The 27939-nt window shown below is 31.0% G+C and overlaps 1 protein-coding gene across 1 annotated transcript in view; it reads right to left on the bottom strand.

Moving 5' to 3' along the window:
* Positions 1-484: 484 nt before the first annotated feature.
* Positions 485-27939, bottom strand: part of LOC107371389 (uncharacterized) — a 39376-nt gene continuing 11921 nt past the window's right edge. The window contains exon 4 of the mRNA XM_015939447.3: positions 485-8246. Within this exon, the coding sequence (XP_015794933.2) occupies positions 4215-8246 (4032 nt within the window). The 3' untranslated portion in view covers positions 485-4214. The remainder of the gene's footprint in view (positions 8247-27939) is intronic.

Raw genomic sequence — 27939 nt, 5'->3', positions numbered from 1 at the left:
ACAATAATGAGCCTCTAGGTAGTAACAAATACAGAAGCAACGCAATATGGCAGTGAAAAAGGACACAAAAGCAATATTTGTCCAATCATAGTTTCTTAATAAGATTCACTATACAAATTACAACGATTGTTCATGATTTTGTATTAGTAACAAGCTAAACAGCTCAGTAGTCGATGTTTCGATCATCAAAAATACTTTTATTGTAGTTACACAAAATGCATCAAAAATCTTGTCACTGTAGTTTGCAAGCAATTCAGAATGAAAAATTCAAACGCGAATTCAAATTCGACTGCAGAATCTCCGATTAATCATGTAAATCACATAATCAAAACTAAGTCTATTAACTATTGTAAATATAATGCTTTGTAATGAAAATATTTAAAGAGCATTTCTAATGTTCAATGATTTTGGTACAGAGTTAGTTTTGAAATGTAAGTTATCTCAATCAATCAGTATTGGATTAACGCGAAATGAAATAAACACATTTTTTGATGACAATAATAATTATTTTAATATTAATATTGATTAAAGAAGCCTAAAGGGTGACAGATTTTTGCTTGTGAAGTTGGGAAACACAGGAGAGAAAAGAAAGAAAAGAACAAAAATTTGTGAGTTTTTTTCCAAAACTGGTCTCAACTAATGAGATTTCTTGTATTTTCTTCCAATGGTTCTGAGGTTATTTTCATTCTTTAACTAGAACCATGAACTTGGCCATTTCCAAATGGTGATCACTTTAATGAACTCATTCAACTTCGCTGCTGAATCTTACTTTTTCTCGTCAAACATTTCGCTTATTTACGTTTCTTTTTGTACCTTTTTTTCGTTCAACTTGAAGATATTCTTTACTTTTCCATTTTTCTCTCTTACGAATTTGCTGTTGTCCATTCATCTGAGCAAGTTAGATGTTCATCTAGTGGTTAATTGTGATGTTAAATGAGAAGAGAAAAAGGGTTGAAAAATGGTAATTTTGAAGATGGTTGTAATGAGGAAAGTATCCAGAACCAGAAATATGATGATCAAGTGAAGGTGCGAAAGTGGTTCTAATGATGTGCGTTTTGTTGTTTTCTCCCTTTTCTTGTTCAATTATCATTCTCATGAAAATTCAATTGAAAATTTGACACAAAATTGTTCTAAAATCCACAACTTGCATGGTTAACAAAGATGATAAGCTTTTTCAATTGAAAAGCAGTTGTCTTCAGGTGAAAGTAAACAGCCAATGATGAGATAAAAGTGAGGTCAACATGAATGGTGAAGATGTTGTTGAAGATGTCGATGATTATGATGATTGTAATGGTAACAATAATCTCAATGGTTAAATTGACACAGCAAGTGAGGAAAAGGTTTCAATTGAAGCTTTGATGAAAGATGTTAACTGTTGCTGAGTAATCCATTAAATCCATGTCCAATGAATGATTACAAACTTATTGCTGGTGTTGGTTGATACATCGGTAATCATCTCATTACAAAATTCAATTTGCATGAAAATTGATGGCGAAATGAGTGTTTTTTTCATGAAAAGTAAACAAAAAAGGCTTATAAAGAAACATTGAAGGAAAATAATAATAAACAAAACAAGGAATGAGAAAAGAGGGATTTTCAGTTGAGTGAGAAAAGGGTTTGACTTGACAGAGCTAAAGATGAGTTTAATGACAAAGTGTTTGAAATGATTAGAAAGGAAAGTTGACAATTGAATTTAAATAAGTTTCGATAAGCACTTAAATTGTTGTAAAGATGGCGATAAAAGATGAAGGAAAGATGTTTTGAGGTTGACATCACAGACAAGTGAACAAAGATTTTAGCTAGGAAATAAGGAAGAAGAAGAAGAAGAAAAAAGGATTTCAAGAAATGAAAAGGTTTGAAAAGGCATGAAAAAATGGATATGAATTTGCATGGGATCAAGAAGGGGTTAATTACAAGTTGAAAGCCCATGCTAATAAAATAAAAACTACTTTGTAATTTGAAATAATCATAATTATGTTAATTTTTTTGCTGTAGATTTGTTTTTGCTTTTGTCTTTTTTTGTGTTCAAATTAATTTTCAAAATGTTGATTTTTGCTGTCGTTTTGTTGTTGGTTTTGTGCTAAAACAATATCTTTTTTTTGTTGTATCATTATTTACGTATTTATATATTTATAATTGTTGATGATGCAAAACCTCGATTATTTTACAATTGATTTCAATTTAAATTTTGCGTTAATTGGTAGATAGATTAACCTTGGTAATAATGTTAATCATTTATGAAAATAATTGTGCTTTCGGCTGTGACAACAGAGACTAATTATGAAAGTAATCAACTAGAGAAGGATAGAGAAATCAAGTTTCAAGAAAACTTAACAACTATAATTAGTTGATTAATTAATCATCCAATAGTAGACTAATAGATTGATACAAAAGAAAATGTTCATTTCATTTAGTGATGGGCAGCACAATGAAAGGTAATTATGAACATGGTCAACTCAGTAAAAAAATGATAATAAATTATGAAATAATCGAGGTTTTGCAGTTGAAATATTGTTATCGTTTCTCTCTCGCTCTCTCGCTCTTCCTCTGAACTGGTAATGATGATGATGATGATGAGGTTGATGGATGATGATTTGAAAATCCTAGTTGTAAAGCCAAAAAGAAGATTGAATTTTCCACTTTTTACTTGAGATCAAGTTTGTAGGTAAATCTTAAACAGCCAATGCACAAATCCTTTGCTTGTCATTCCATAAGTTAATCTATGTTTGACTTATTGATTTTCACAATTTGTTTATTTTTTTGTTAACACATTAGTTGAATTTGAAAATTTTGTTAAGCCTAATTTGAATAAAGTTTTAGGAAGTGTAAAGAGATAAGGATTAAATGATGATGATGATGATTGGTGGTGGTGGTGGCGATCATGATGATTGGGTGAAAACATTAAGAGATTTAAGACAGGAGAACATGAAAATTATTTTGTAAAAATGGAGGATAAATGATGACAATTAAGTGAGTTTGGATGAGTGTTTGTTTTTTGTATGAGGTTGTTTTGTAACTTGTTTTGTTGTTTTGGTGGTTAATCGCAATCAAATCTCACAAATCCTTTCCTTGTTTCCTATTGAGAAGGCCTTTCGTTGGCAATATCACAATTATTTCATCTTAATTCAACTAATTTTGTTTTGCAATTAGTTGAATTATATCCTTTAAAACATCCTAAAATTGAAAAATAATATAACTAAGGAAGAGGAGAGAGGGAGAAAGAAGGTAGAGAAATAGAAAGAGAAGATGAGAGATGAGATGACAATGAGAGGTAATTTTTGCTCTCAAATTTTGTGTTTCTTTTTTGCTTTGGCTTGAGAGTCAAGTGGGTGAAGTTACGAGAATTTTGAAGCTTATCAATAGTCGATTCATTTTCCACAATATTCATTCAATTGATTGACAAGTAGATTCATCTTTTTTCTTGAATAATATTATTTCTTCAGTTTTTCTCATCCTCTTAGCATCTTTGTTTTTTTCTGGTAAATTCTGCTTTGCTTTGCTCTTTTGTTGCTTTTGTTGTTTTTGTTGATGATAATGATTGGGATGATAATGTTGCTTGAAAATCCACCTTTGATTCAACTTGTTTTTCATTTTCTCTGCTTGTTACTTTTTCGTCTTCATCGTTTCTCTCAACGAGCAATTTCAATTATGGTTGGCATTATTATCATATCTATTAATAAATTAAACTGGTCTTGAGTTTGATTGTGATTTTTTGTTTGCTTTGTTGGTTTCCATCGTTTTGTTGTGTTTGAGTTTAGGTGAACCAGAAAAAATATGCTTTGTACAATCGCTTTTTGTTAACTAGTTTGAAAATCAAGAAAATGTTGCGTCTTTGTAATGGTAGCTTTTTTGCGTCATTAATTTGAAAATTGAAAGAGTTATCATTTGAATTTAAATTTATAATTAGAATGACATTAATAGAAATCATATTAATAATTATATCATTAATAATAATCAATGGGATTGTAATCAGTTGATTGAAAGAGTGGTCGAGATGTTGAAGTTATCAGTTTTTCATCTGTGTTTTCATGCCTCTTGTTTTGTATCACGTTTGTAATTCATTAATATTAAAGTGTTTTTTTTTCATTAATAAATGTTTAGCAGTTTCGGACTATCATTTGTTCAACTCTTTCGTCTTTTCAATATACAATCGATCATCGTTATCATCGGGAAATCCTAATTTCTGGTAACCCATAAAATGGAGGCGAAATTGTTTACATGTCGTCATATTTTGTGGTTCCATTAGCTTCAAATAATTCCAACTGAAGAGCAAATTTAGAGAAATCGTTATCACAGTCACGCAAATCTTCCAAGGTAGTTTCTAAATCATCACTCATCGGGATTGGACCAGAAATTGTATCATCAATAGTGTGTCGAACCTCGAATGTATTGAGAAGACCATTTGGATGATGATCATGTTGCTCTTGATGATAATGACCAGGATGGTTAACAGTTAACTCAATATCATCTGCTCCAATGACCGTCTCTCCGACTGACCAGTCTTTTGATTGTAAACCAGAAACCATAACATCTTGGCCACTTTCAAGAAAATTGCTACTTGGATTGCTTGAAGGTGAACTGGTTGAAGAAGGTTCAACAGCAAGTGAGCCCAATGAGGTTTCCTCTTCAACCAGTTTCAATCTGGCTGAACCAGAGGAAGGAGATGAATTGCTTCCAGAGTTATTGGTTGAAGGATGATTGCTGTTGCTGATATTACTATTGTTGCTGTTTAAAGTGTTGGACGGTGAAGTTGGAGGAAAGGAAAAATTTGGATTACAAAGTGGTGTTGGAGGGTAAGATTTAGATAGAGTCGAGAAATCACGTTCAGGAGAATTAAGATCAGCTGGTGAGCATAAAGATGATGACGGAGTGAAACTGTTGTGTTCCAATGGAGATGAGCCATTGTAAAGTTTACCTAAATGCTGAATTGGAACTGAATGACATCTGTTCAAAACAGGCCTGTTTCCGTGGTTAGGTGAATGATGGTTACTGATTGAATTACCATTTACAGATGAAGTATCGCTATTTTCACCTGAATCGGTTAAATTGTGGTTGTTGGTGTTGTTGTTGTTGGCATTTGTTGAAAGCAACGATTCAATGAAAGAGCTGCCTTTTAATAGATTTTGAACTTCTTTGGAATGAGAATCATTGAAGGAAAAATTGTTGCTACCATTATTGGCTATGGTAGCATAGGGACTTGAGAAATGACGTTGCCTCATAACTGGGCCAACATTGGGTCCATTTATTAAACCATTAGAGCCACAGTTTGCATCATGGTTTCCATGATAACCAGATAAAAGGAATCTCGAATTGCTGGTTAACCAATCTCTCGAAGTAAAACATGAATCCATAAAACAAGAGTCACCATTGGAGGAAGAAGCAATATCAATTGATGTTAAATCTGATGTTGACATGTCACCGGAAATGAGGATACCTGATGGTGAGAGAGGCTCCGATTTGGGTGATACAGGGGTTCCTATGCTGGAGACACCAGATGTTGTTGTGGTACCAGTTGTGGTACTTGATTGGTTTCGAGTTCGGTGTTTAGTTTCACCAAAGGCTGCATTGATACTGGCCAATGTTGCCCCCTGACCATTATTACCATTTGATGAAAATAGTAAATCATTGGCATTGTAAGAGACAACCATGGGTGAAACTGAAGAGCTACGCATTGAAAAGGTTCCTCCAAGAGAGGAAGGTAAAGTGGTGTAAGGATTTCCAGGACCAGAACTGTGTCTTGCACGGTTAACCAAATTTGACCTGGCATGGATAGAGTGTAGGTGTGAGTAACAATTGCCAATAGTTCTCATACGTCCACTTAAAGGCACCGGGGTTGATTGAGGTGAAATAAAGGGAGAAGAAGAGATTGATGAAAGACCGGAATCAATAACAGGATAAGGTGTTGCCCGTAATCCAGAGTAACCACTTTGACCACTATCATGACGTGAACGGGACAATGGAATAGGTGTACCGCGTGGAGAAACAAAAGGTGAATTAGCCGAACTTGGAGGTTGAGAGAGACCAACACCAATTGAGCGTTGGTTTGAAGAGAAAGCGGGCGGTGAATGTTGCTGATGTTGACCATTGTTACCAATGCCTGTAGAGTTTCCTGTTGTTTCGCTTGTTGTTACCGTTGAAGAGGAGGGTGAAGATGAAGAAGAGCAAGAGTTGGCCACATTGGTGCCATTACCATTAACATAGCTGCCGATTGCACTGTTTTCAGGAATAGTTGGTGTGATTCGCAAGGAAATGGGCTGAAAATTAAATGCTTGACGCCGAGTGTTTGGGCTAGCTGGGACTGAAGGTACTTGTGTCTGCATGTTACAATAATCCATTGAGGAAACCATATTGTTGACATCATTAACCATGTTCATGTTGTTGTCAATTGAATTTAACGATTCATTTGAAACAATTACACCATCCGAATCAGATAGACTTGAAACCAACATGGGGCTATTACATTGGTTAGAAAGTGATTTTTTAGCTTCAATCGAGAATGACTTGTCTGTTGTACAAATCATGGCTTCTTTATCATTGGACAAATGATACTTGGTGACATTTTCCTCCAATTTAATATCATTATCAACCAAATTGTGTGTTGCCTCATCATAACTGACAATCTGTTGCTCCATAATTTCATGATTATTGATAACGTTAATGTTGGAAATATTGTTATTCAGTTCATTACGAGGTTGATTAACTTGATGAAGATGGTGGCCATGATTAACATGATTGTTGTTATTAATAATGACATTAGTACCATTGTTGGTTGAATGGTTGCCAGCAATAATATCCGATGGTATTGTTGATGGAAGCGAAGTCAGGCCAACATTTGAATTGCTCTTTGAATTGGGTAAATTTTTCTCCAACAATCTTCTCAATTGAGATAAAGTGGATGGATCACAATGTTCATAGGAATCCATCAAGGAAGATGATGAGGCACCATGTTGTTCATTCAGATCATCATTTAAGGCATCACATTCAAGCTCTTGCAATTTAATGCACATTTCAGACGATGTTGACGATTTATTTTTACTTTTATCATTATTATTACTATTACTATTAATATCATTATTGTTATTATTAATATTATTATCATTATTATCATTATTATTAGCATTACTATTACTATTAATATTATCATTATTATGGTTTAACTTTAATTTTGCCTGTTGTTTAACGGATTGATTAGCATCTTCATTTAATCCATTATTAACTGATAATCCAGTAGTCAGTAAAATATCATCTGAAGCAAGGGTATTGATACCAAGAGTTGTTGGTAAAGGTGATAGACTAGTTGAAGATGAGTTGGTTTCTTCAGATGAATGGCCATTAGCAAGGGTTAAAATGATTCCAGTTTCATTGTTAGTTGATTTAACATTTGAAAGTGTCGATTTGGATCCAGTTAACAGGGTTAATGTTGATGATGATAATGGTGAGGTTGACTCGCAACCTTCAACCGAGGTGAAACGTTTCTTACAGGATACATTATCAGAGTCTCGGCTTACATCACAGTGGCGCTTTATCTGAGTCTTGTCAAGGCATCTTTCCTCTTTAATTGATCCACCTCTTCCTGATCCTCTCCCAGTGTTACCTTTATCCCTTCTCAATGAACCAATAGTGAGACCATTGTTTCCCATTAACAGTTCACTTGACCTAAGTTCATTACCATTGATGGGTACAGATGCCAAGGAATGCCTTCTTGTAATCAATAAGGTTTCATTTTCATTTGATTTTAAATTATTAGTATTATTATCATTAATATTATTATTATTTGAATTATTATTAGAATTTAAATTGTTATTTCTTCCTTGACTTGAGTTGATAACGTTGTTCATGTTAGTAGTAGATGATGATAAAGTTGTATGCTCGTTGATTGTTGAGTAATTGAAGGTTGATTCAAGGACATTGGAGTTACTTCGACTCAGGGAAACAGGTTTAGGTTGGATCCTTTTGTACTTTTGGGTTACTGTGGATAACGATGGAGGTGATGTTAATGATGTTGACTTAATTGTTGAACAGGATGATGAAGATGATGATGTAGTAGTTAAAGAAGAAGAAGATGAAGTGGAAACGAAAGAAGTGGTAGTAGATGGGGTGGAAGATGATGACAAACAAGAAACAGGAACAGACTGAGATCCACTTTTATCACCAGTTAAAATTCGAGAAATCGATCGAGTTGCCGCTGTTAATTGTACATTATTAGGTAAAACAATTATATGATGTGAAGTACCACTTCTAGGTATCTGTAAAAAGAGAGAGACAAGAATAGATTATTAACTTTACCAGAAAAAAAAGAGAGAAAAGTTTTTAAATTTTCCATTTTTAAATTGTATTAACTTTCCAATTGAATATGATTTAAAACAAAAGGTAATGAGTTATTGCAAGGCTAATGGATCATTTACTTATGAAAATACTAATAAAATAACGATGTAACCTATTAATTTTTGGGTGAACAAGGAAAGGTTTTTGGATACTTTTTTGTTTCTTTGCTTGATTGATTTACTTCTTAAAGATATAATCTGTTTTTGATTTCTTTTTGTTGTTGTTGTGTGTTCACCATTTTGTTGAACATTTGATGATTGAGATGATGATGATTATGATGATCATAAAGGCAACTGACAATTTAAAATTAATGACTGAGAAATGTAACAAGGTAAGGAAAAGGCGTTCTGTTTTATCATTTCTTGTAACTATTTCAACCTTAACTTGGATAGTTTCATGTTGATGATAATGATAGTTAATAATGTTACTTGGTTGGCTTCCTCTGGTCAACAAGAAGATAATAATGATGATGAGAAAGAAATTAAGTATCGCAAGTATTAGAAGTATTAAATCAGCATTCAAGATTATAATTTGGCCAACTATTGATGCGTTCATAGAGTTAAGGTCAAAATGTTTCTTTTTTTCCATTTTTGATACTGGACAATATTTAAGATAATGGTCAGTCAAAGGGTATTGTTTAAGCACTTGGCTTTGAGTTTCAATGAGAAGTAGTCGTAAGAAGAAAAAGAAGAAAAAAGAGAAAGAAAATGACGAAAATGAGAGAAAAAAAGTAAACATATAAACTACTTTATCATCATCCCTTTCTGAACATTTAATGCAATCAAGGAATGATGAAAGTAGTGAAAGAACCAGTAGAACCAGAAAAGGAAGCTCAAGATGAAGCTCAAGATGAAGTTGAAGAGGAGTAAAGGCAAACTAAACATGGCAAGAAGAAGATTTGATTTGTTAAGAATTTTTTTCCTCATTTTCTTCATGAGTTTTTTTTCTCATCTTATGAACACTATTAAACATGGTCAATAATAATGATATCATGTTTGTACACAATGAACATTTTTTACTTTAAATTGCTTCTAATGAATAGAATCAATAGAGAAAAAGTTGACTTTGATTATGAAGAGCAAAAATTTACAATTTAAAAGTAAATTAACGGGCGAATATTGATTGTTGGATCATCATCATGGTATAATTTTGATTAAAGTATTGAAAGGTTTTGCCCTGATTTTGAAGTAACGAGAAAAAAAACATTTTGTCAACACATTAAACTAACTCAATTTGGAGTAAAAGGCAAGATTAAAGTTTAAAGGAATTATGAAAGGTTTAAAATGAATAGGGCAAGGTTGTAATTTTGAAATGAAAGGATCAACATGATAATCATGATAATGTATAAGTAATCAAATGAAAGTTTGTTAAATTGATTTGATGAAAATGGCCATTTAGGGTTTGAGGAGAAAGTAATGAAAGTGTAACAATTTTAGCAGAATCATGAAAAATAATGAAACTATTCAAGGTAGAGTCACACACACACAAAGCAAGATATTAATTTGATGTAATAGAGAGAGAAAAAAATATGAGAGAAAAAATGAAAGAGAAAAAAGTTGGACAGAAAACATTAAGAATTATAAACAACTGGAAACTTTCATGTAATCATGAGTTGTGCTGAGAAATACAAATGTTAACAGGGAAAAGAGAAAAGGTTACTAAGAATCATTTTTCAGATTAAAAGACTTTTTACTCTTCGCATTCTGGGTTCCTTCATCTTATTGATGACTTTTTTTTCTTCAACTATTATTCGTTTGATAATCAACTCGCAGCTATTAAATTTGTGCACTTTACACCGGAAATTAAGTGACAATTGCATCGTTATTGCTTTTCACCATCATCATGATCATCATTAAATCCTTGACCTTGATAATAGACAAAAATGTTACAAATTTCAAGAACTATCACTCGATTCAACTTCCATCTTTTTTGGCTGATTACAAGTGAAAAAGTATCAAAATTTTCATCAATCAATAACATGTAAAAACCCTGTTCCAAAACAAAATGCTGTCCGCTCCAGGACAACATGGAGAAGTTTTTTGAAACAGAATTTCAATTTTTGGAAAGAAAGTTGATTCAATGAAAGAACATGAGAATAAATTTTTATATTTTACAATGAAAATTTTACGTTGAATTGAATTTAAGATTTCTATCATTTTCTCGCTCTTCGAGTGCTGAGCTTCTGCCCATTTTGAAATTCCTCTTTCGGAATTCCAAGGTATCGCTAACATTTCTCGTCAATTTGATAAAATTGTCTTTCACTTCTTTTTCTTCTTCTGAACATCGACATTAAATGTTGCAAAGCAGCATATGGATTGAATGTTGAATAATAGCAATACTGTAATTTATGGGCAATACAAACTATTATGAGATGGAGAAACGTAAATTGTTGAAAGGGAAAAAACAAAAAATAAAATGAACCATGAAAAGCTTTTTTCTGTATACTTTTCATGGAAATATCATCAAATAGCAATAATACAATGTATCAAGTGAATATACAGATAGTCAATGCATTTATTAGTAACATATTTACATGATGCATTTAGTTTCATTTTTTTGTTGTTCATGTTGCTGGATCAGTGTATAAGTGTGTATCCATTGTTAAGTAGAGAAAGAAAGCAATTCAATAATGAATCAACTGAATGAATGGAATGAGAAAAAAAGGGGAAAGTTGATGCTTTTTGTTTGAAAATTGAAGAAGATGATGCAAAAAAATATGGAAAAAAATTGAAGAGAAGAAAAGGCTTCAATTGAAGAAGTTCATTTTTGTTGGGAAACAAATTAATATGCTTCTCATGTTATAAATGTTTTATTGTTAATCATTGATCATCATGAGCTTTCAGGGCAACTTCCTGTTCTACGGAATTACAGAAGTGTACAGTTATCCATGATACAGATAAGTTATGAGTTTTGTATTCTCATATTAATGATCACAGTTGCTGAAAAAAAGCTATTATATTGAATAATTATCAAAGTGAAAATAATCAGTTTAAGAATCAATTTTTGGGATAACAATTTGCTTCCAACAGATAATATTAAATATATCAATAAATGTTGAATATTGAAGCGAGTTATTAATACTTGATATTATCATGATTATCGGACAAACTTGAGAAAGCAAAAGGTTATTACAATAATGACAATATTATGAGCATGACAGGTTTACCAGTTTATGAATAGTTTTACACATGAAGAGGTTAAAAAAGATATGAAAGTCACATAGAAGCTTTAAATGATATTAAAGTTATGACCAGAGTGAAGAGACAATATAATTATTATTGTAATGCTATAATATCAAAATAATGATGATTAAATGATGGAAAGGTAATGTTTGGATGAAAGGTTAATATGATATTTGGTTTAACCTGAAAAGGGAAACCAGTTGTAACTCATGTCAATTGATTGGATGGAAACGATAAAAGTGAGTGAGTTCAATGGAAATCACATTAAAACGATTGAAATAATCAAAAGATCACCTTGATGGTTGGTGAAACACACTGAGATGGCGACTCATTATCATCTAGACCTGTTTAAATAAATTAGTTACCAAGTGAGTTAACAGTGAAATTAATTTGAAACTCAGTGAAGTTACATTAAAATTTTAGTTTACCATGAAAGGGTGAAACAAAAATGAAAAGGTAATTTGAACAAGTAAAAGTGAAACTTAACTGGACATAACAATCATTTTGACTGCCATTGTTGTTGTGCTCATTTAATCGATAAATGTTATCATGTATACACATTGAATTTATCAGGCTTGATTTAAACTTTTCAATGTTTTTCTTTCTTCTCGCATTTTACAATTGATGGAATGATGAGAATGATGATAAATGGAGAAAAAGAAGAAAATTTTCTTCAAATACTTTCGAGCTTCAAGTTGAATCAAAACGAAACACAGAAATGTACAAGGTTATGGTTCAAATTTACTTAAAATTGATAGCTTCAATCAATCAAACTGGTTGAAACGTTGAGCGATAAACGTAAAGCAAGGAAAAGGGGAAAAAAGTAATAAGATGTTGGATTCTGATAGTAATGATGAAAAGATGATCAAGTTTGGAGAGAGAGAAAAGTGTAATTCAGTTTGGTGGTCAACAAGTTTTCCTCTTTTTCATCCATTAAAACATTATCATTTTCAAATTATTCAGATGTGATCAGATTATTGTATTATCATGCGATGAAAGATGTTGAACAAAAGAAGAGGAAAAATGCTGATTGGTTGCTCTTAATTGTTTACCCAAACTTACGGATCATGGTAAATAAGATTCACCAGAAAAACTGTTCAAATCAAATACTAATCGTTTATTCATTAGTATTCATTTGATGATCCTACGCTTACTAACCACACCTATTTTTGACCTTGACTTTGAATAGCCATACTCACAATAAATATATTATGTTACAATCATCTTCACCATTCAATTCACTCCTTTAATTCCACTTTCATTTCACCTTACAGTCTCTTTCTTTTTCCATTCTCTCTGTCCATCCCTTCGTCAATTACAACAACTTCATCATCTTGTGCTTTTCCCATTTCAAAAGGAAGATGAGAAACAAATTATTAAAGGGTGGAAACCAGAAAGAAAGAGAAATAATCTTTTCCATTTTCAGTCACATCACAGAAACGGTTTTTTCATCTTTTCCCAAATAGCACAACTGAATTTTAATCATTGCAATCAAGTGCTAACACATTAAACCAGCATTTTCAACAACGAAATGCCTTTTCTCATGAAAAAATTTGATTCTTTTCGCCCAATTTTGACAGTAAACTCGGTCAATATTGGATTCAATTTTTATCATTAATGTTGCTTCAACGAAAAAACAGCAAAAACTTGCTAAGTGCAAAAATATCATTTGATAATAAACTGGAAAACCATTTTTGATCATTTAATATGCATTTGGAAATGCGTAGGCAAGTCATGATTATTGTGAGTTGATAAATAAAGTGAATAGTAAAGAGGTTAACATGGTATAATTCAAGTTTTAAGAAAAACTTCAATGATAGGGTGAAAAAGTGACAATCTTTGCCTAGTTTTTTTCATCATGATAGAGGGAAAAAAAGATATCTACATTTCTTTGTGCTAAAGACTCATTAACCCACTCCAACAGTTTTTCCTCTTAATTATTATTAATTGTTTAGTGTAGCAAGAAAATAGAGGTTTATTATTATTCAATGAGAATCATGTTAAAGGCAAGAAAAAGTAAACTTTTTTTTCACTTGTTCTTCTTCTTCTCCAACAAGATTTGATCTACTAAATTTCGTTTGTGGTTAGATCGATACAGGAAAATGCGATAAAGAAGAAACGAGAGAAAAAGAGAGGAAAAATGAAAGCAATCAGATAGTAAGAGATGATAAACAAGATGATAAAGATGATCAAGGCGATAGTTGAGAAGAAAATGAAACGATAGATTGATCAGAATGGAATGAGCATGAGCCATTGAGAAGCAAAGTAAACTTTCAATATCAACGTTTCAGCTGTCTTTCGCTCTTTCCACTTTCTTTTTTTCCCTCATCATCATCATCATCATCTCTTTAACAGAAACCAATGGAGTCTTTCAAGGTAATCTGGTTGCTAAAACATTGTTCTAAAACGTTACACAAACATGTTCATTTGTGATCAAACTCAAGGTCTTCCAGTTATATCAACAGGGAATACGGAAGAGAGCAAAAATAACCCAACCGAGTCGATTGAATGTCATCTAATGAGTAGATGCATATAACTTTGGGTATAACTTAACAAGTTAAAATGAACAAAAAGGCAACTAAGTAATGAGTTTCAAATGCATTTCTCTGAGAATCGCTTTATCACCGGATCATCATTTACGATAACTGAATAAATCTCGGGTGATGACAATAATTGACAATGAATTAATGGATTATGGAATTAAGATTATCCCGAGATTTTCATGCGATTTTTTCTCTTATCGAAAGAAGAAAGTTCAACTCTTTAGTTACTAAATATAAATGAATTTATGGTTTGCTTGTCATTCAACCATTGAACACACACACACACAAATGAAAATTGTTATTAAAAAAGATTACTCTTTAATCGATAATTGTTTTCGTTTAGTAAATGAACTAATCAATATGGTGAGAAAAATTGATTACGAGTGAAATTTTTCATTCTAACGTGAGGGTTAAATTGATTCAAGTTTTGTATGCCAAAGAGTTGTAATTTAAATCATTTAGATTATTGTTATCATACAGAAAAAGAGGTAAAAATTATCATCGATTGTTATTATCAGTCTTCTCTGTTAATTTTCCTTATCGTTATGATTAAAATTTATCAGATTCATTAAGAGTTCGCGTGCCAATTAGTATTATTTCACGCGAACGATCTGGTTACAAGTTCAAAGTTCTGTTACAATTGATCAAGAAACTAAATCAAAAGGTGATTACAATAAGAGAAGGAGAAACGTGTAATTATATAAAATATCATTAGATAACATTTTCATGATAAAAAGCATCTAATTCTTGGTAAAATTATAAAAAAATTTGGGTTCAACAGGATTAATAAATAGGTATAAAATGGTAATGATAATGGTTGGTGAAAATGGTGAAAAGCGAGATTGTTTGAGGAGTGAAAAGATGGGTTGATAGGGTTAAGAGAGAAAAACAATTTAACCAGAAAAATTTGGGTTTGGTTTAAATTGAAATTGACGTTTAATTTTTCATTTTCATTTACTTTTCAAATGAAAAAATCGTAGGATGCAAGATGATCAGGAAAGGGTTTATAATGACCATGATATGGAGTAAAAAATAAGCCACGAGAAATGACAAAATTGTGAAATGGAAAATGAAATTGCAGTGAATTTTGTTAGCCAAGGATTCAAGTCTAATGAGTAACCAAAATTTATACTTTTATATAATTAAATACATTTGCATGCAAGTTTGAATGAAAATTTCAATAAAATGATTGCGTTTTAACCAACTTTGGCAAGAAATTTTTACAAAGGTAAAAATTGTTGAAGATTGAAGTTGAAGGCTAATTTATGGTTCAACTTTAGTGTTATATAATGTTTTAAAGGTCATGTTGATCAATTATTGAATTGCTCGTGAAGCAAATTAACTAAGGATAAAATGGGATCACACTTGAAATGAGTATTTATTGCATTCACATTTGAATGGGTTGCCAAAAGCGAGCATTTTATAACTACAATTGAGATTGTTGTTTAGTTAACTTTTCATCAAGAGTAACATAATCTGTTAATACTTTGATAGTAAATGCTTAGCTGTTGGTGTTTGTTAACCCAAAAAACTGAGCATTTGTTTTTGCATGATAAATATAGCAAAGTAAATGATTAACTTTGAAATAGCGAAGCAAGAAAAATAAATTCAAATTGAAATTGAAAGAGTCTCGAGTTGAAAGTTGACTTTAAAAGGTGAAAGGTGAAGGAATGGAACAAAAGGAAAAACGAATTGAAAGACGAAAAGTATTTTTCTTGTTCGATCAAGGTAAATAGACGATTGTATGCATGATAGATGCATGGAATGTTGATGGCATCATTCATTGCACCGCATCATTATAATCATCCCATGAACCTGTACATCATCATCTTAATGTTCAGAGAGAAAAAGTGGAAAGAAAATGTAGAAACTCCCATCATGAACAATTCTTATTTTTCTGTGTAAGAAGTTGATTGAATGATATTCCTTCATACCGTATCAATTGAACCATGAACTCAGTTTAATATGACCAATCCAATCAACATCCAATGACATCACAAATATACTTCATCATCATCATCATCGACAACAACAATAAGCCTTATGGCAAGAAAAAGATGAACTAAATAGATGTTTGCTGTTGATTGGAAAAGTTATCAAGTGAGAATAAAATGCTGGAAATTGACTCAATTTTCATATTTATTTTTTTTCTCTCTCTCTCTCAATGCAATTACATGACAGGGTATCTAATCATTCTGAGTGAACACTTTCTCAACCTTTTAGCACCATTTTTCTCATGCATAAAAGCAACTTCATCATTAATATTGTTGGTCTTGTTGCTGTTTATTCTGATGATGTTATAGCTTTCAACGTAATCTGTTTAACTTTGAGGTTACGATTGAACCGTAAATTAAATGTTCAATAATAATAATTCAATTTAACACCCAGAAAACCAGATTTTGCAAATATTTTGTTATCATCATCAGAACACATCATTCACCACAGGTATTAACAGGGAAAAGATGAAGAAAGCAATAAAGAAAGAGAGAGAAGATGAGAAACAAGTATAATGATGATAAACCACTTGAGTAAAGGAAAGAACTGTGTCAGATCTCATTTTTTGGTCCTTTTTTTATGTTCACCACCTATTCACCAAGTTCATCATTCATTTGTGAGAAGGCAAAAGAAACGGCAAAAAGCTAAAATAGATGATAAATCTTCAACTTTTCACTAATAATATATTGAAAAGTTTTTCATGGTGAAACCATGCCAACTTATCGGATTAGTATTTTTGTGCTCGGGCTACAACTGAATATCAGATGAAAAAAAATAATATCAATTTATATTTATAATATTAGGCAATTTTGGGTGATCAAATGAGCAGAAAGATGGTGAATTGTAGGCAAAAAGGATTGAATGAAAATGGAAAGAAGAAGTAAAGCGAAAACTGAATCAAGAGAAAGTCAACAAATATTGAAATAAGGATGCTATTGGCTTATAAGAGGTTGACAAAAGTAGAATGAAATTGAAGATGAAAATGGATGAGAATAGAGAAAGGCAAGAATTTGTTGAAAGTAATCTGACAACGATATTTCACCTTACAATCTAATTCAATTTATTATATAAGCATGAATATTATCACACTTAAATAATATCTACAACTTTTTTCTTCTTCCCTTTGTTCAAACATTCACAATAATACACATAAAGAGGTAATAAAATAATGTTAAATTTACAGCTTAAACATGAAGGCAATGAATGATAAAGAGTAATCAGAATAAAACTGATGATGAATTGTTTCAATGGTTTTCTTTTGGACTTGAATGTAAACAATAAAATATGAATCAGAATGGATAATGAAAGATTGTCTTAAAAATAAAGGTTACAAGTAAATAGCAAGATTCTTGGAAAGGGTTGAGTGCGAAGAGAAAACGGAAGAAAAGTGATATTACGAGTGATGACAATAAAAAAAGAGGTTGTAAAAAGATTAGCTTGTAACGTTGACACGAGCCAACAGAGCGTCAGATCAAGTTGTAGGTTATTTTTGCGTAAAACCTGAAAGCATGACGATAACCAGATGATTAAAATAATGATGAAAAATACACGCAAATGCTCAAGGTTGCTGAGTTTATTGTCAGTGAATATACATGGATATTTATGTATTTATATAAATGAGTGTGTTTATTCAATATTAATGTGAATATATTTACTCAACATTTTTTTTGTTTCTTTATTATCTTTTCCTTTTTTCAGTTCTTTCTCATTCTTTAACCAGTTTATCTTGGAACTGAAAATGATATAATCAACAGTAGACAATAAAAATGCACCAAAGAGTTGAACAGCAATCAATTTGTTTTTTGTGCTTCTTCACGAAACTTTTCATTGTGAGTGTTGATAAAGTAAACATTGAACAAGGGTTGAACTGAATTGGGTGAAGAGATGATAAAATGTACAAACTCTTCAAGTTTAAATGCTTTTTGAATAAATGTGCAAAATTGATTGAACCAATTTATGATTTGATACATTTATCCTTTGCAATATCAACAAATTTTGATGATACGATCGAGTGTATAATTCATGTTTAACTTTGACATTGGCTGAGCAGAAAAAAAGGGTTTTGAAGTAAAGATGCTTAAGCACATCATTTTTTTGTTGTTATCATGTTTATTGTTCATCTGATTAATATTAAATAACTTTTCTCTCTTTCTTTCTTTCAAACATTTACTTTGGCCCATCAAAAGTCAATATGATATTACATGGTAAAATGAATGGAAAGAGGGAAAAGAGAAGGATAAATGAGGTTCATCTCTTATTCATCCTAGCATTGCACTGCAACATCACAAGTGAAGAGAAAAAAAATTCTGAGAGAACCTCGAGAATCATCCATCAACTTTCAAGGTAGGCGTTTCTTGATGTTGACAATTTTCTTGCTCTTTCCTTTTAATCTTCATCTAAATGAAATGGACAATGAAATGAAGATGAAAATGATGAAGAGAAAGAGATTGCTCAGGGCAAATATTTCAACGTTTCACTCAGAGATTAAGATCTAATCATCTTAAGGACGAGTTTCACTTTTTTTCATCACTTTTTTTTGCATCTCATCAACAGAGCAACTGTCACTGTTGCAAATATAAAGTAAAAGATGAATGGGAATTTGAACAATTTGTAAGAGAAAAAAATTCAACCCTGATTCTGTTTGACAGGGTAAAGAGGAGCAACTCAGGGGGAAAGAGAGACACACAAAAATGTAGAACAGAAGCGAAGAGGGAAAGTTTGAAAAAAATGAGAAAATTTCTCTTCTCAACTTCATTTTGATGTTTAGTGACCAAGGAAAAGGGTTGTTTCAATCATGGCATTTGATGCTATTCAAACTCTGGATATGGTCAATCGAGTTACAATATCGATATAAGCTGATCCTTTTTTTTTCATCATCTCTTCGCCCTTCCATTACTTTAATAAAAAACGATTTTCTTCATCTTTTCTTGCTTCCTTCCTCTTCATTCTCATCGCATTTTTTTCTGCCTTACTCCAAGTATTATTATTTAGAGTGACCATTCTTTGGGATATCATCATCATCTTTATAAAAAGGCAATAAAACGAAATATCTCGTATAGATGGTCAATAATATCATCCTTCTCATCACCCTTGTTTTCATCATTCATCAGAATTTTTGTGATCAGTTGTAATGAAAGGGAAAAAACTGGCAAAAAACTTCTTCTTTCATCAAAGTAAAAGTATACAAAAATGACAGGAGGAAATGTTTCTGAAAACTTAGTTTTTTTTTGCTTCTTCTTCATATAAATATTCTGGAAACATTCATACAGAAAAATACATTGAATCATTTTAGCATTTAATTTAATACATTAGAGTTATAGAGTAGAAAATAATTCCCATGATTTGATGAAAAAATGCATTTTTTCACTTCCATTCAAAATTTATACAAGTTCATGACTTGTTACCAGTTAAATGATGAAAATGAAAGATAATCAAAACTGATAATGACTTTACAGGGAAGGGAATGCGAGTAAACAAAAAATGGTGAAAGTTGCAGGGAATTACTCGAGAAACAAAAGAAAAGGGAAAAACTGTTAAGAACTGCATTTATGTATTGAGTATGAGTATAATTCACATTAATGGGTAATCAAATTTACAGTTGATTGTAGTCATTTGTTGCGAGTGGAGATGAAAAAATAGGAATTCACATGAGCAACAAATGGAAACATAAAAGAGATAAAAGTTTACTGAAGATGGCAAAAGTTATTGACAAAAGGAGAGGATGAAAAGCTATGAAGAAACATGATAATGGTCAGGGGAAAATAATATCATCATTATTATCCAAAATTGTTATGAGTAAATTGTGGTTCAGAATTTGGATCAAGAAAAGATATGAAACTATCTGAAGAAATAGCAAATATTGAGATTTAATGTTCGAGTTATAATGCAAAGGATTGAGTCTCATAATCCATGAGATGTTAATCATTTTGGTTATTATCAGAGGTCATGTAAGGAAAGCACAGAATTTGAAATATCGATAAATTCATTTAGGATTCAGAATAGACTTGAAATTTTGAGACAATGTCGGGTAATAATTGATGAAGATTCGACTCAATGAAACTTGAGAATGTTGATGATTTTAGAAATGAAGAAATTGCAAGAAAATCTCAGGAAATTTCATCGATTGGAAATTTGGATTACCTTTGCAAAAGCAGGGAACAGGTAATCTGTTATTGATTTGGAAAATTCATTTGTTTGCAAAATTGTTGCCATTTTATGCTTTTCTTTAGGAGTAAAATTTTTGCTTCGAATTTTTTTCTTTCAATTTTCCATGCCAAAATGTCTCAAGGGCAAACTTTAAGTGTCAAACAGTCGTTAAATTTTGTTGCAAAAGAAGCAAAAATGTTGAAAAATCAACATTGAAAATTATTGTTGGATGAAGTCGAGGAAATTGTAGGAACAAAAATGCATTGTTATACAAGGTAACAGAAAAATTGTAACAAAAAATATCATTTCCAATAAAAGTTACAATTTTGTTACCTTCGAGATATTTAACAATTGTTCAAACTGGAAATGATAATTTTGGTGATTTTCAACTTTTGAATGTCAACTCTGTCAATTGTTCATTTATTATCATCTCAGTCCAGCTAAAAATGTCAAGCAACAGTTTATCTTGATTTATCAAGAAAATGCTGAATCTTAATAATATCAAGTTAAGTAAATTTTGATGCATGGAAAGAGGAATAAAGATGATAAATGGTGAATAACGGAAAAAAGTCTCAATTTATTAGATTGGCAAGAAATAAAAATAGCGATGATAAAATTAATCCTGAAAATTTGAGGATAGATTCTGGATAAAAGTTTTGGGAAATGGTGATGATAAAGCGAAATTATATAAAATGAAATGAAAGTCAAATGCCACATGAGAAGAGAAAAGAATGAAAGAAAAGACTTTCCATGATCAAATTGATGCTGATTTACAATGGAATCAAGAGACAAAAAGTAATAATAATCTCAATAGTAATAACTAAATGTCTGAATAACCAAAGGAATCCTTGTTATTTGAGATAAAATCGGATTTAATAGGCTACTTTCAATTGATGTTTCAGGTAAGTGCTATAAATTGTTTTCTGCCTTTCATACAGTTTTCAAGTTGAGAGTAAAGTTATAAGTAAAACTTAGTGGGTCAGAGTACACAAATAAATATGGACAACTGGACAAGACAGAGAAAAGGTTTTATCTCTTTGTTTCTCAACTTCTTATTCAAAGTTTTGGGCATAAAAAACAGAAGAAAGGTTATCTTGAAAATCAAATTGACTAGAACAAGAAATTCTGGCCATTCTGTGATATTATAAGAATAATAATAGCAATAATAGAAATGAAACTGACTTATAATATTTACCGATCAAGTTGCCAATATGAAAATGCAATTTCAGTATTTTTTTCTGTTCGCCTTTAGTTTCTCTTCTTTTCTCACTTTTATCTTTTTTCCCTGAAACATCTTATTGGAAATTGAATTTGCTAGATAATACAATTTTCAGGTGAATGGAAAATTACATCACCAAATACATAAGTAGATGAAGTGATGAGGATGATCAAGATGATCATGTGTAGGGAGGGAAAAACAATTGTAACGAGAAATGGTGAAAATGCGTAAAGAGGAGAATCAAATAAAGGTATAACTTGATTAACGGTAAAGTTGTTATTGACTATAATATTTGATTTGCAATTAGTTAAAAAGCTGAGATAATGCTTGATAAATGTAACGAGTTAAATGTTGAGAAAGGTAACAATTGATAGACTAAATTACTGGCTTCAACAGCAATTCATGTTGATTAATAAAGGTGTAACGATTGCCATTGCAACGAGAAAATTTGATTCAATTACGAGAAAAAAGATAATTGATTAAAATGACAGTTACTCTGTCCAAACCTAATAAAGCGAAAATATTGGATAATTAAATAAAGTTGCATTAATCAAGAATAACTGAAGATTCCAAATCAAATTTCATTTTGCATTATTGCGACAATTGACTAGACGATTGGAGTGAATAATTTGCTGAGAAATGATAAACTTTGAAAATGGACATTTACCTTGAACACTTGATATTTCAATGATGATTTGCCAGTTTTGTTTAATTTGTTACTTTGAATGAAAATTTGAAACTTTGATACAAATGCTGTTGACGAAAATATTTTTGCAAACAATTTAAAAGTTTGAAATATTTTCCACGAAACAAGGTTAATATATTAGTTAATTTGGGTTAACGACGAAGGTGCCTTTAAAGATTAAGTTATATCAAGAAAACGGTAGCATATTAATAATGGTAATAATGATGATAATGAAGTCAATTTATAAATAATATTTAAGGATGACTTGCAACAAGTTGAAGGAGATTGCAAGGAAAGAGCAAAAAGAAAGGTAAAAGAGTAACTTTTCTTCTTCTCCCTAATCATCATCATCTTCATCTTCTCATCTAGAAATATAAAACTGACTCTAATTATCGACCAATGAAAGAAACTTGATTCTCGTCAAATATAATTTGCACTGAGTAAAGGTTGTGATCGTTGATGAGCACAAAAAAAGTACTCAAAAACAGTTAATAGTATCATCGCTATTATCATTTTTCCTAATCATTTCTCATCATCATGCTCATCATCATGCTCATCATCCGGCTCATCTACATCATAATCATTTCTCTGTCATTTTTCTTTTTCTTCTCCAAGTGAAAAGTTTAATATTTTTCGCTTCTTCTTTTTACTTTTACCACTAAATATAGATTCTTTCTTGTCATCTAACTCTTCCATTTCTTGGCCCATCTTCATTTTATTCATCAACATCATCATCAGCATATCTTTCAACATTTCTCCTTCTCTTCCTTCTTCCTTATTCCATCTGTTCTTTGTTTAATCTTTCTTTTGTCATTTTGCCTCTTCTTTTAAATCATTTGTAATCACTGATGAATACAATCAAGTTTCATTTATAATTTACATTACAACACATGTAAATGATGAAACCAGCGAGAAGATTGAAAATTACTGTAATAAGTGAATAAAAATATTCATCAGAAAATCAATTTTTTTGCCTTCAATTTTGCCTTCCATATTAATATGAAATACAAGCTTACAAAAATCATAACATTATATTATAATGCATAAACATAAGAAAAGGCAATGTGACAAAGTGAAAGTCAGTGAAAGAGGCAAAAACAAAGCAATAATATTAATAAGAATCATGATAATGATAATGTTATATTTAGTTTCAGAGAAATGATTGACCTTACAATAACAGTTTTGCTTTTGCACATTTCACCAACATAATAATATACATAACTGTGCACAAGTAAGCTTCAAATGATGACAATTAGGATTAGCAATCTGCTTCTTGTTAACCATTTAGTGATTCCTTGTTTGTGTGTGTGTGTGTGTGTGTGTGTGTGTGTGTGTGTTTCCCTCAACTCATATTTACATAAATATGTGAATGTACAAAATGCATGTAAAACACAGTGAGTTTGTACCAATTATACAGACAATGTAGAAAAGTGCAATCAATAGTTTTGGGTGAAAGGCAAAAGATTCATTTGATTCATGGTTAAATGATGATGATAATGATCATCATGATGAGAATGATGATCAAGTGTGTGAGTGTGTTACTAAATGTTTGTACTTTAAACAATTTGGTAATTAAATTCAGTGCAAACTTTCATTCTTTCACTCTTACACTTCATTAAACTTCAAGTTAATTTGTGATTATCGTTCAATGAATAATGAATCAATAGGAAAAGGTTAACAAAATAATTATACAACTAGATGACAGGGTGAAGGTTGGCGACAAAAATTTAACTTTTAAATCATTGCAATTGATATAAAGTTTTGCAGTGAATAAGGTAATTAATCATGAACAATGATAATCGGAAAGTTGAAACAAACATACAAAATGGAATAGAAAAAGAAATGAAAATATTTGCAAAATTATCAACAAAAGTTGATAATTCAGTGAAACCACATCACGATTAATGATGAACGTTATTAAATAAAATTTTCTGGTACAATAATGACTTTCAAAGTTTGCAACTTGAATTATAATTGGTTACATTAAGTTGACTAATTGTTGTCATCATTATATTAATATATTGGTGAACAATGACCATGCAAGGTAGGGATTGAGCTATAATTGCCAGATGAAAGTTGGAATGAGAATATTCAATTGATATTAGGTAACTATCTTTTATTGAATAGTTCATTTTGTCAGAGTATCAATCATTGAAAACACAATCCCATTGTAACAATGATGGAAAAAAAGCAAATGAAAAATAGCTGAGAAACTAGGAATCATAATTTTCTCTGTTCAATTCCATTAAATGGAACAGATGATAAACATTATCATTATATTTCAAGTTGATTTTTGCACAAAAGCACCTCTTCATGATTAAGATCAACAATGTGCACAGTTAGTTGGCTTTAGTTTAAACTACAATTAAAATGAAGGAGAGAAAAAGAAAGTTCAAGCCAAAGGTTGAATCAAGATCAAATTATGTTCAATTATTGCAGCTTTACAGCAAAACAGTGACAATAGATTTGCACATTTATAAAGCTTGATAATGTTTCAAAAGGTTTCATCAGTTTTGTGCAAAGGGTTAGTTGAATGAGAGTTTGGCGAAATTATTTCTTCTATTTACATTGGAAAAGGAAAGAAAAAGTACTTAATGTTGAAATGATGGAATCCATGAAGTTTTATTGATAATTATATTCAATGATTAAGAAAGAAAAATTGAAAAGGTCAAACAAAAAGGAGACTTATAATGATTATGATTGCCATGATGAGATAAAAATGAGCTTCAATTTAAACCGTTATTCAGTGATAATATGATTCTCATATTACATTGAACTTTTTGTTTCTGATTATTAAAAATTTTCTTCTTTTTTTTCTATGATTCATCTGATCATTTCAGGTGAACATTTGGTTCAATCCCTTGTTTTACAAATGTTGAATCTTCTTATTTTAACTTTTAACCCTGAAGGGTTTTGCTGCTGTTGTTGCTTTAATCAAATCATATTGAATTGGAAAAGTCAACAAGAGAAAAGGGAAGATGAAGAATCGGAAAATTTAATAAATGATAGCGAATAAAAGGTTTGAAATTAAAAACTGAATAAGAAACAAATCAGTTTTGAAACTATGATAGCGAAAAGCCTTGAAAAAAAGCAAAACTCAGCGTAAATGTCAATATATTAAATGAATGATTATTCAACTGACCATCAATTTGTTAATGTTAATAAAATAATCTTTTGGTATCTTGGAATCATGATGATTCCATGAAAATCCTTTAAGAAGATATAAATGTTTACTTGTTCAATTTAAGTTATCAACTATAAAGGTATACACGCCCACTTCAAGTTGAAATGGTCACTGAATGGGTCATCAGGAACAATAATCAATTTGGTCACTAAGAGAAGAACAAGTTTTCTTGCTTTTTTCAGATAAATAATCAAAAGTAATTATAATAAGTCCGGACACAGAAACTAATAACATTACTATTTTTGCACTAAGCTGAGCCAAGGCAGGTTAACACCGTTGCCCGGGTTAATGTAAAAATCAGGAAACCGCAATAAAATTTGTCTCAAGATGATGAAAAAGTGTTTTGTTGAAGAGAAGAAGGAAAAGAAGATGAAGATGAAGAGGAGGAGAAGAAAAGTATTAGTAAAGAAGATGATCAACCAAAATAGAGGAGGGTTAAGGCTACGGGCGGCCTTGTAATATTAGTTAAAATTTTTAAGGTTCCAGGTAAGAAGCAATTTTGAGGAAAGGAAAAAAAGTGCAAGAAAAGGTGAGGTTAAATGTCTTGAGTAACAAAGATTGAGGTCAAAATTCAATCCTGAATTGGTTTAAGTTGAAGATGATGAGAACTTATAAGTCAAGGGAAAATGGTCTGACAGCGACTTGAGGGAAAACGAGCTTTTGCCTTTTTTTATGTTCGCAGTTGCGAAAAAAAAGACTAGAAGACAAAATGTTAAAGTTGCTTTTCTCTGGTTTTTTTCTTCCTTGCCTTGTGATGTGAAAAAAGGTAAAAAGACTGTAAAAACTGGTTCGATGGTTGAAATAATGATCGATGAATTATGGCTTTCTTTTGCTTTTCTGCCTCTTTCTCTTGCCTATCGAACAAGAAATTATGGATGAGACATGAAATTATCATTGAATTCGTAGTTTGGCAATGCTCAGTGTTTACACTTTGCTTTCCAAACGCCCAGCTATAAGGCCGAAGGGTGAAGTAAGAGTTGAGGTAATAAACTGTAGCAATCTAAATTCACTTTTTTTTCTTGCCTTCTCTTGCAACTTTGCTTCTGGAAAAAAAGCAGAGTCTCTCATTATCATCATTATCATCGTTTGCTATTAAAATAATTTTGGTAACATGGACAGCATTTAAAGAGAGTTAGAGCTTGGAAGCTTGGATAAAGTAAATCAGGTTAGCTTTGTCTTCATTTATATTCTTATCATTTAGGATTGTGAGCATTCACACACACTGAATAATAACCTGAAATCTGGAAAATTAATATCATTATGAAACATGATGATAAACAGAGAGTTCACTTTGTAAATCAATGTTATGAAAACGATGTTGATTCAGATGGATTAGCAAAGTTTGCCATTTTCAATCATCCCTGTTATTTAACCAGTTTAACCCGGATTATTTGATTAAACCTTTTTCCTTGCAGATTGTTTAATACTCACTCATTGGATTAATCATATTGAATAAACATAATAGCAAATGACATTGGAAAGTGAACAAAATTTGCAAACAATTTTCTTCTCCTTTTCGCAAAACTCGTAAATTTTGAAACCGCGATTCTAGTTAACAATTAGTCATGCATCTTAGCCATTTGACCAGGAAAACAGTTTCATGGTGAAAAAGCATAAAACAAGTAAAAGCAATCAAAGTTGTCAAAATATTGAGACAATAAACAATTTGATTAAATATTAAATTTCCGGTGCAAGAATGGCAATAATAAACTCAACACTCATTAGATTATTAAATAAATTATGAGCAAGTAGAGGCTGAATAGTGAAGGAACAGACGAACAAAAAGCAATCGTTGAAATGTACTCATGATTTTGCTCATGATAATCTGTAGTAGAAAAGGCAAGAAATGATAAAAATGCATTGAATTATTATCATTAAATTTTCGCTATTATGAAGAGAGAAAAAAAAGTGAAAGAAAAAACTTTTCTCTTCATCTAACAATTACTCTCAATACAGATGATAATATATCATGGAAACTCACAATCGATTGATTAAAATTGATTCAGATAGTTTGTCTTTAGCATCATAATAGATGTATTGATAGGTTAACCAATAAGACGCGAAATGGCGGAAAAAGATGGATGAAATGTTACCAAATTATTTAGGTGTCATTAGTTAAGAGCAGATAAAGTGTGATAAAGATAATCAATAACTTAAGTCTAATAATAGGACAGAAAAAAAATAATATCAAGTGAAAAAGATGATTGCAATAACTGATCAAAATTAACGTTGATTAACATCACAATTGGAATGGAATCAAAAGTGAAACATTGAAAGGCGCAATTTGTGTACAACCAAGTCTAGTTTTTTTTGGGCAAAGCAAAAATCGTAATCACAATGAAGGTGATAACGAATGGATAATTTAGTTAATCAGTGAAGGAAATAAACAATATGAGGTAATAAAAGAGGATATCAAGAGATAAATCTGTAATCAAAAGATTCATTATTATGGTTAGTTTCACTCTGTACATCAAGATTGTAACTGGTTAAATGGCCTTTAATAATAAATCAAACTTTTTCGATAACATTATCATTTTGTTTCTATGTGAGTTGTCAATAATTTTGTGTTTTCCCATGTTTCATGAAGCTTCTAATGAGCACAAAATTGAATCAAAAGATTAAGGCATTTTATCATGCCATCAATGATCGAAATCTATTCA

Source organism: Tetranychus urticae, chromosome 2 (assembly GCF_039701765.1).
Source record: "Tetranychus urticae isolate SD_2017Ah chromosome 2, NJAU_TeUrti_SD_1.0, whole genome shotgun sequence".
Lineage (NCBI taxonomy): Eukaryota > Metazoa > Arthropoda > Arachnida > Trombidiformes > Tetranychidae > Tetranychus > Tetranychus urticae.
Note: the sequence above shows the minus strand (reverse complement) of the source record. Positions and strands in the feature narration are given on the sequence as shown.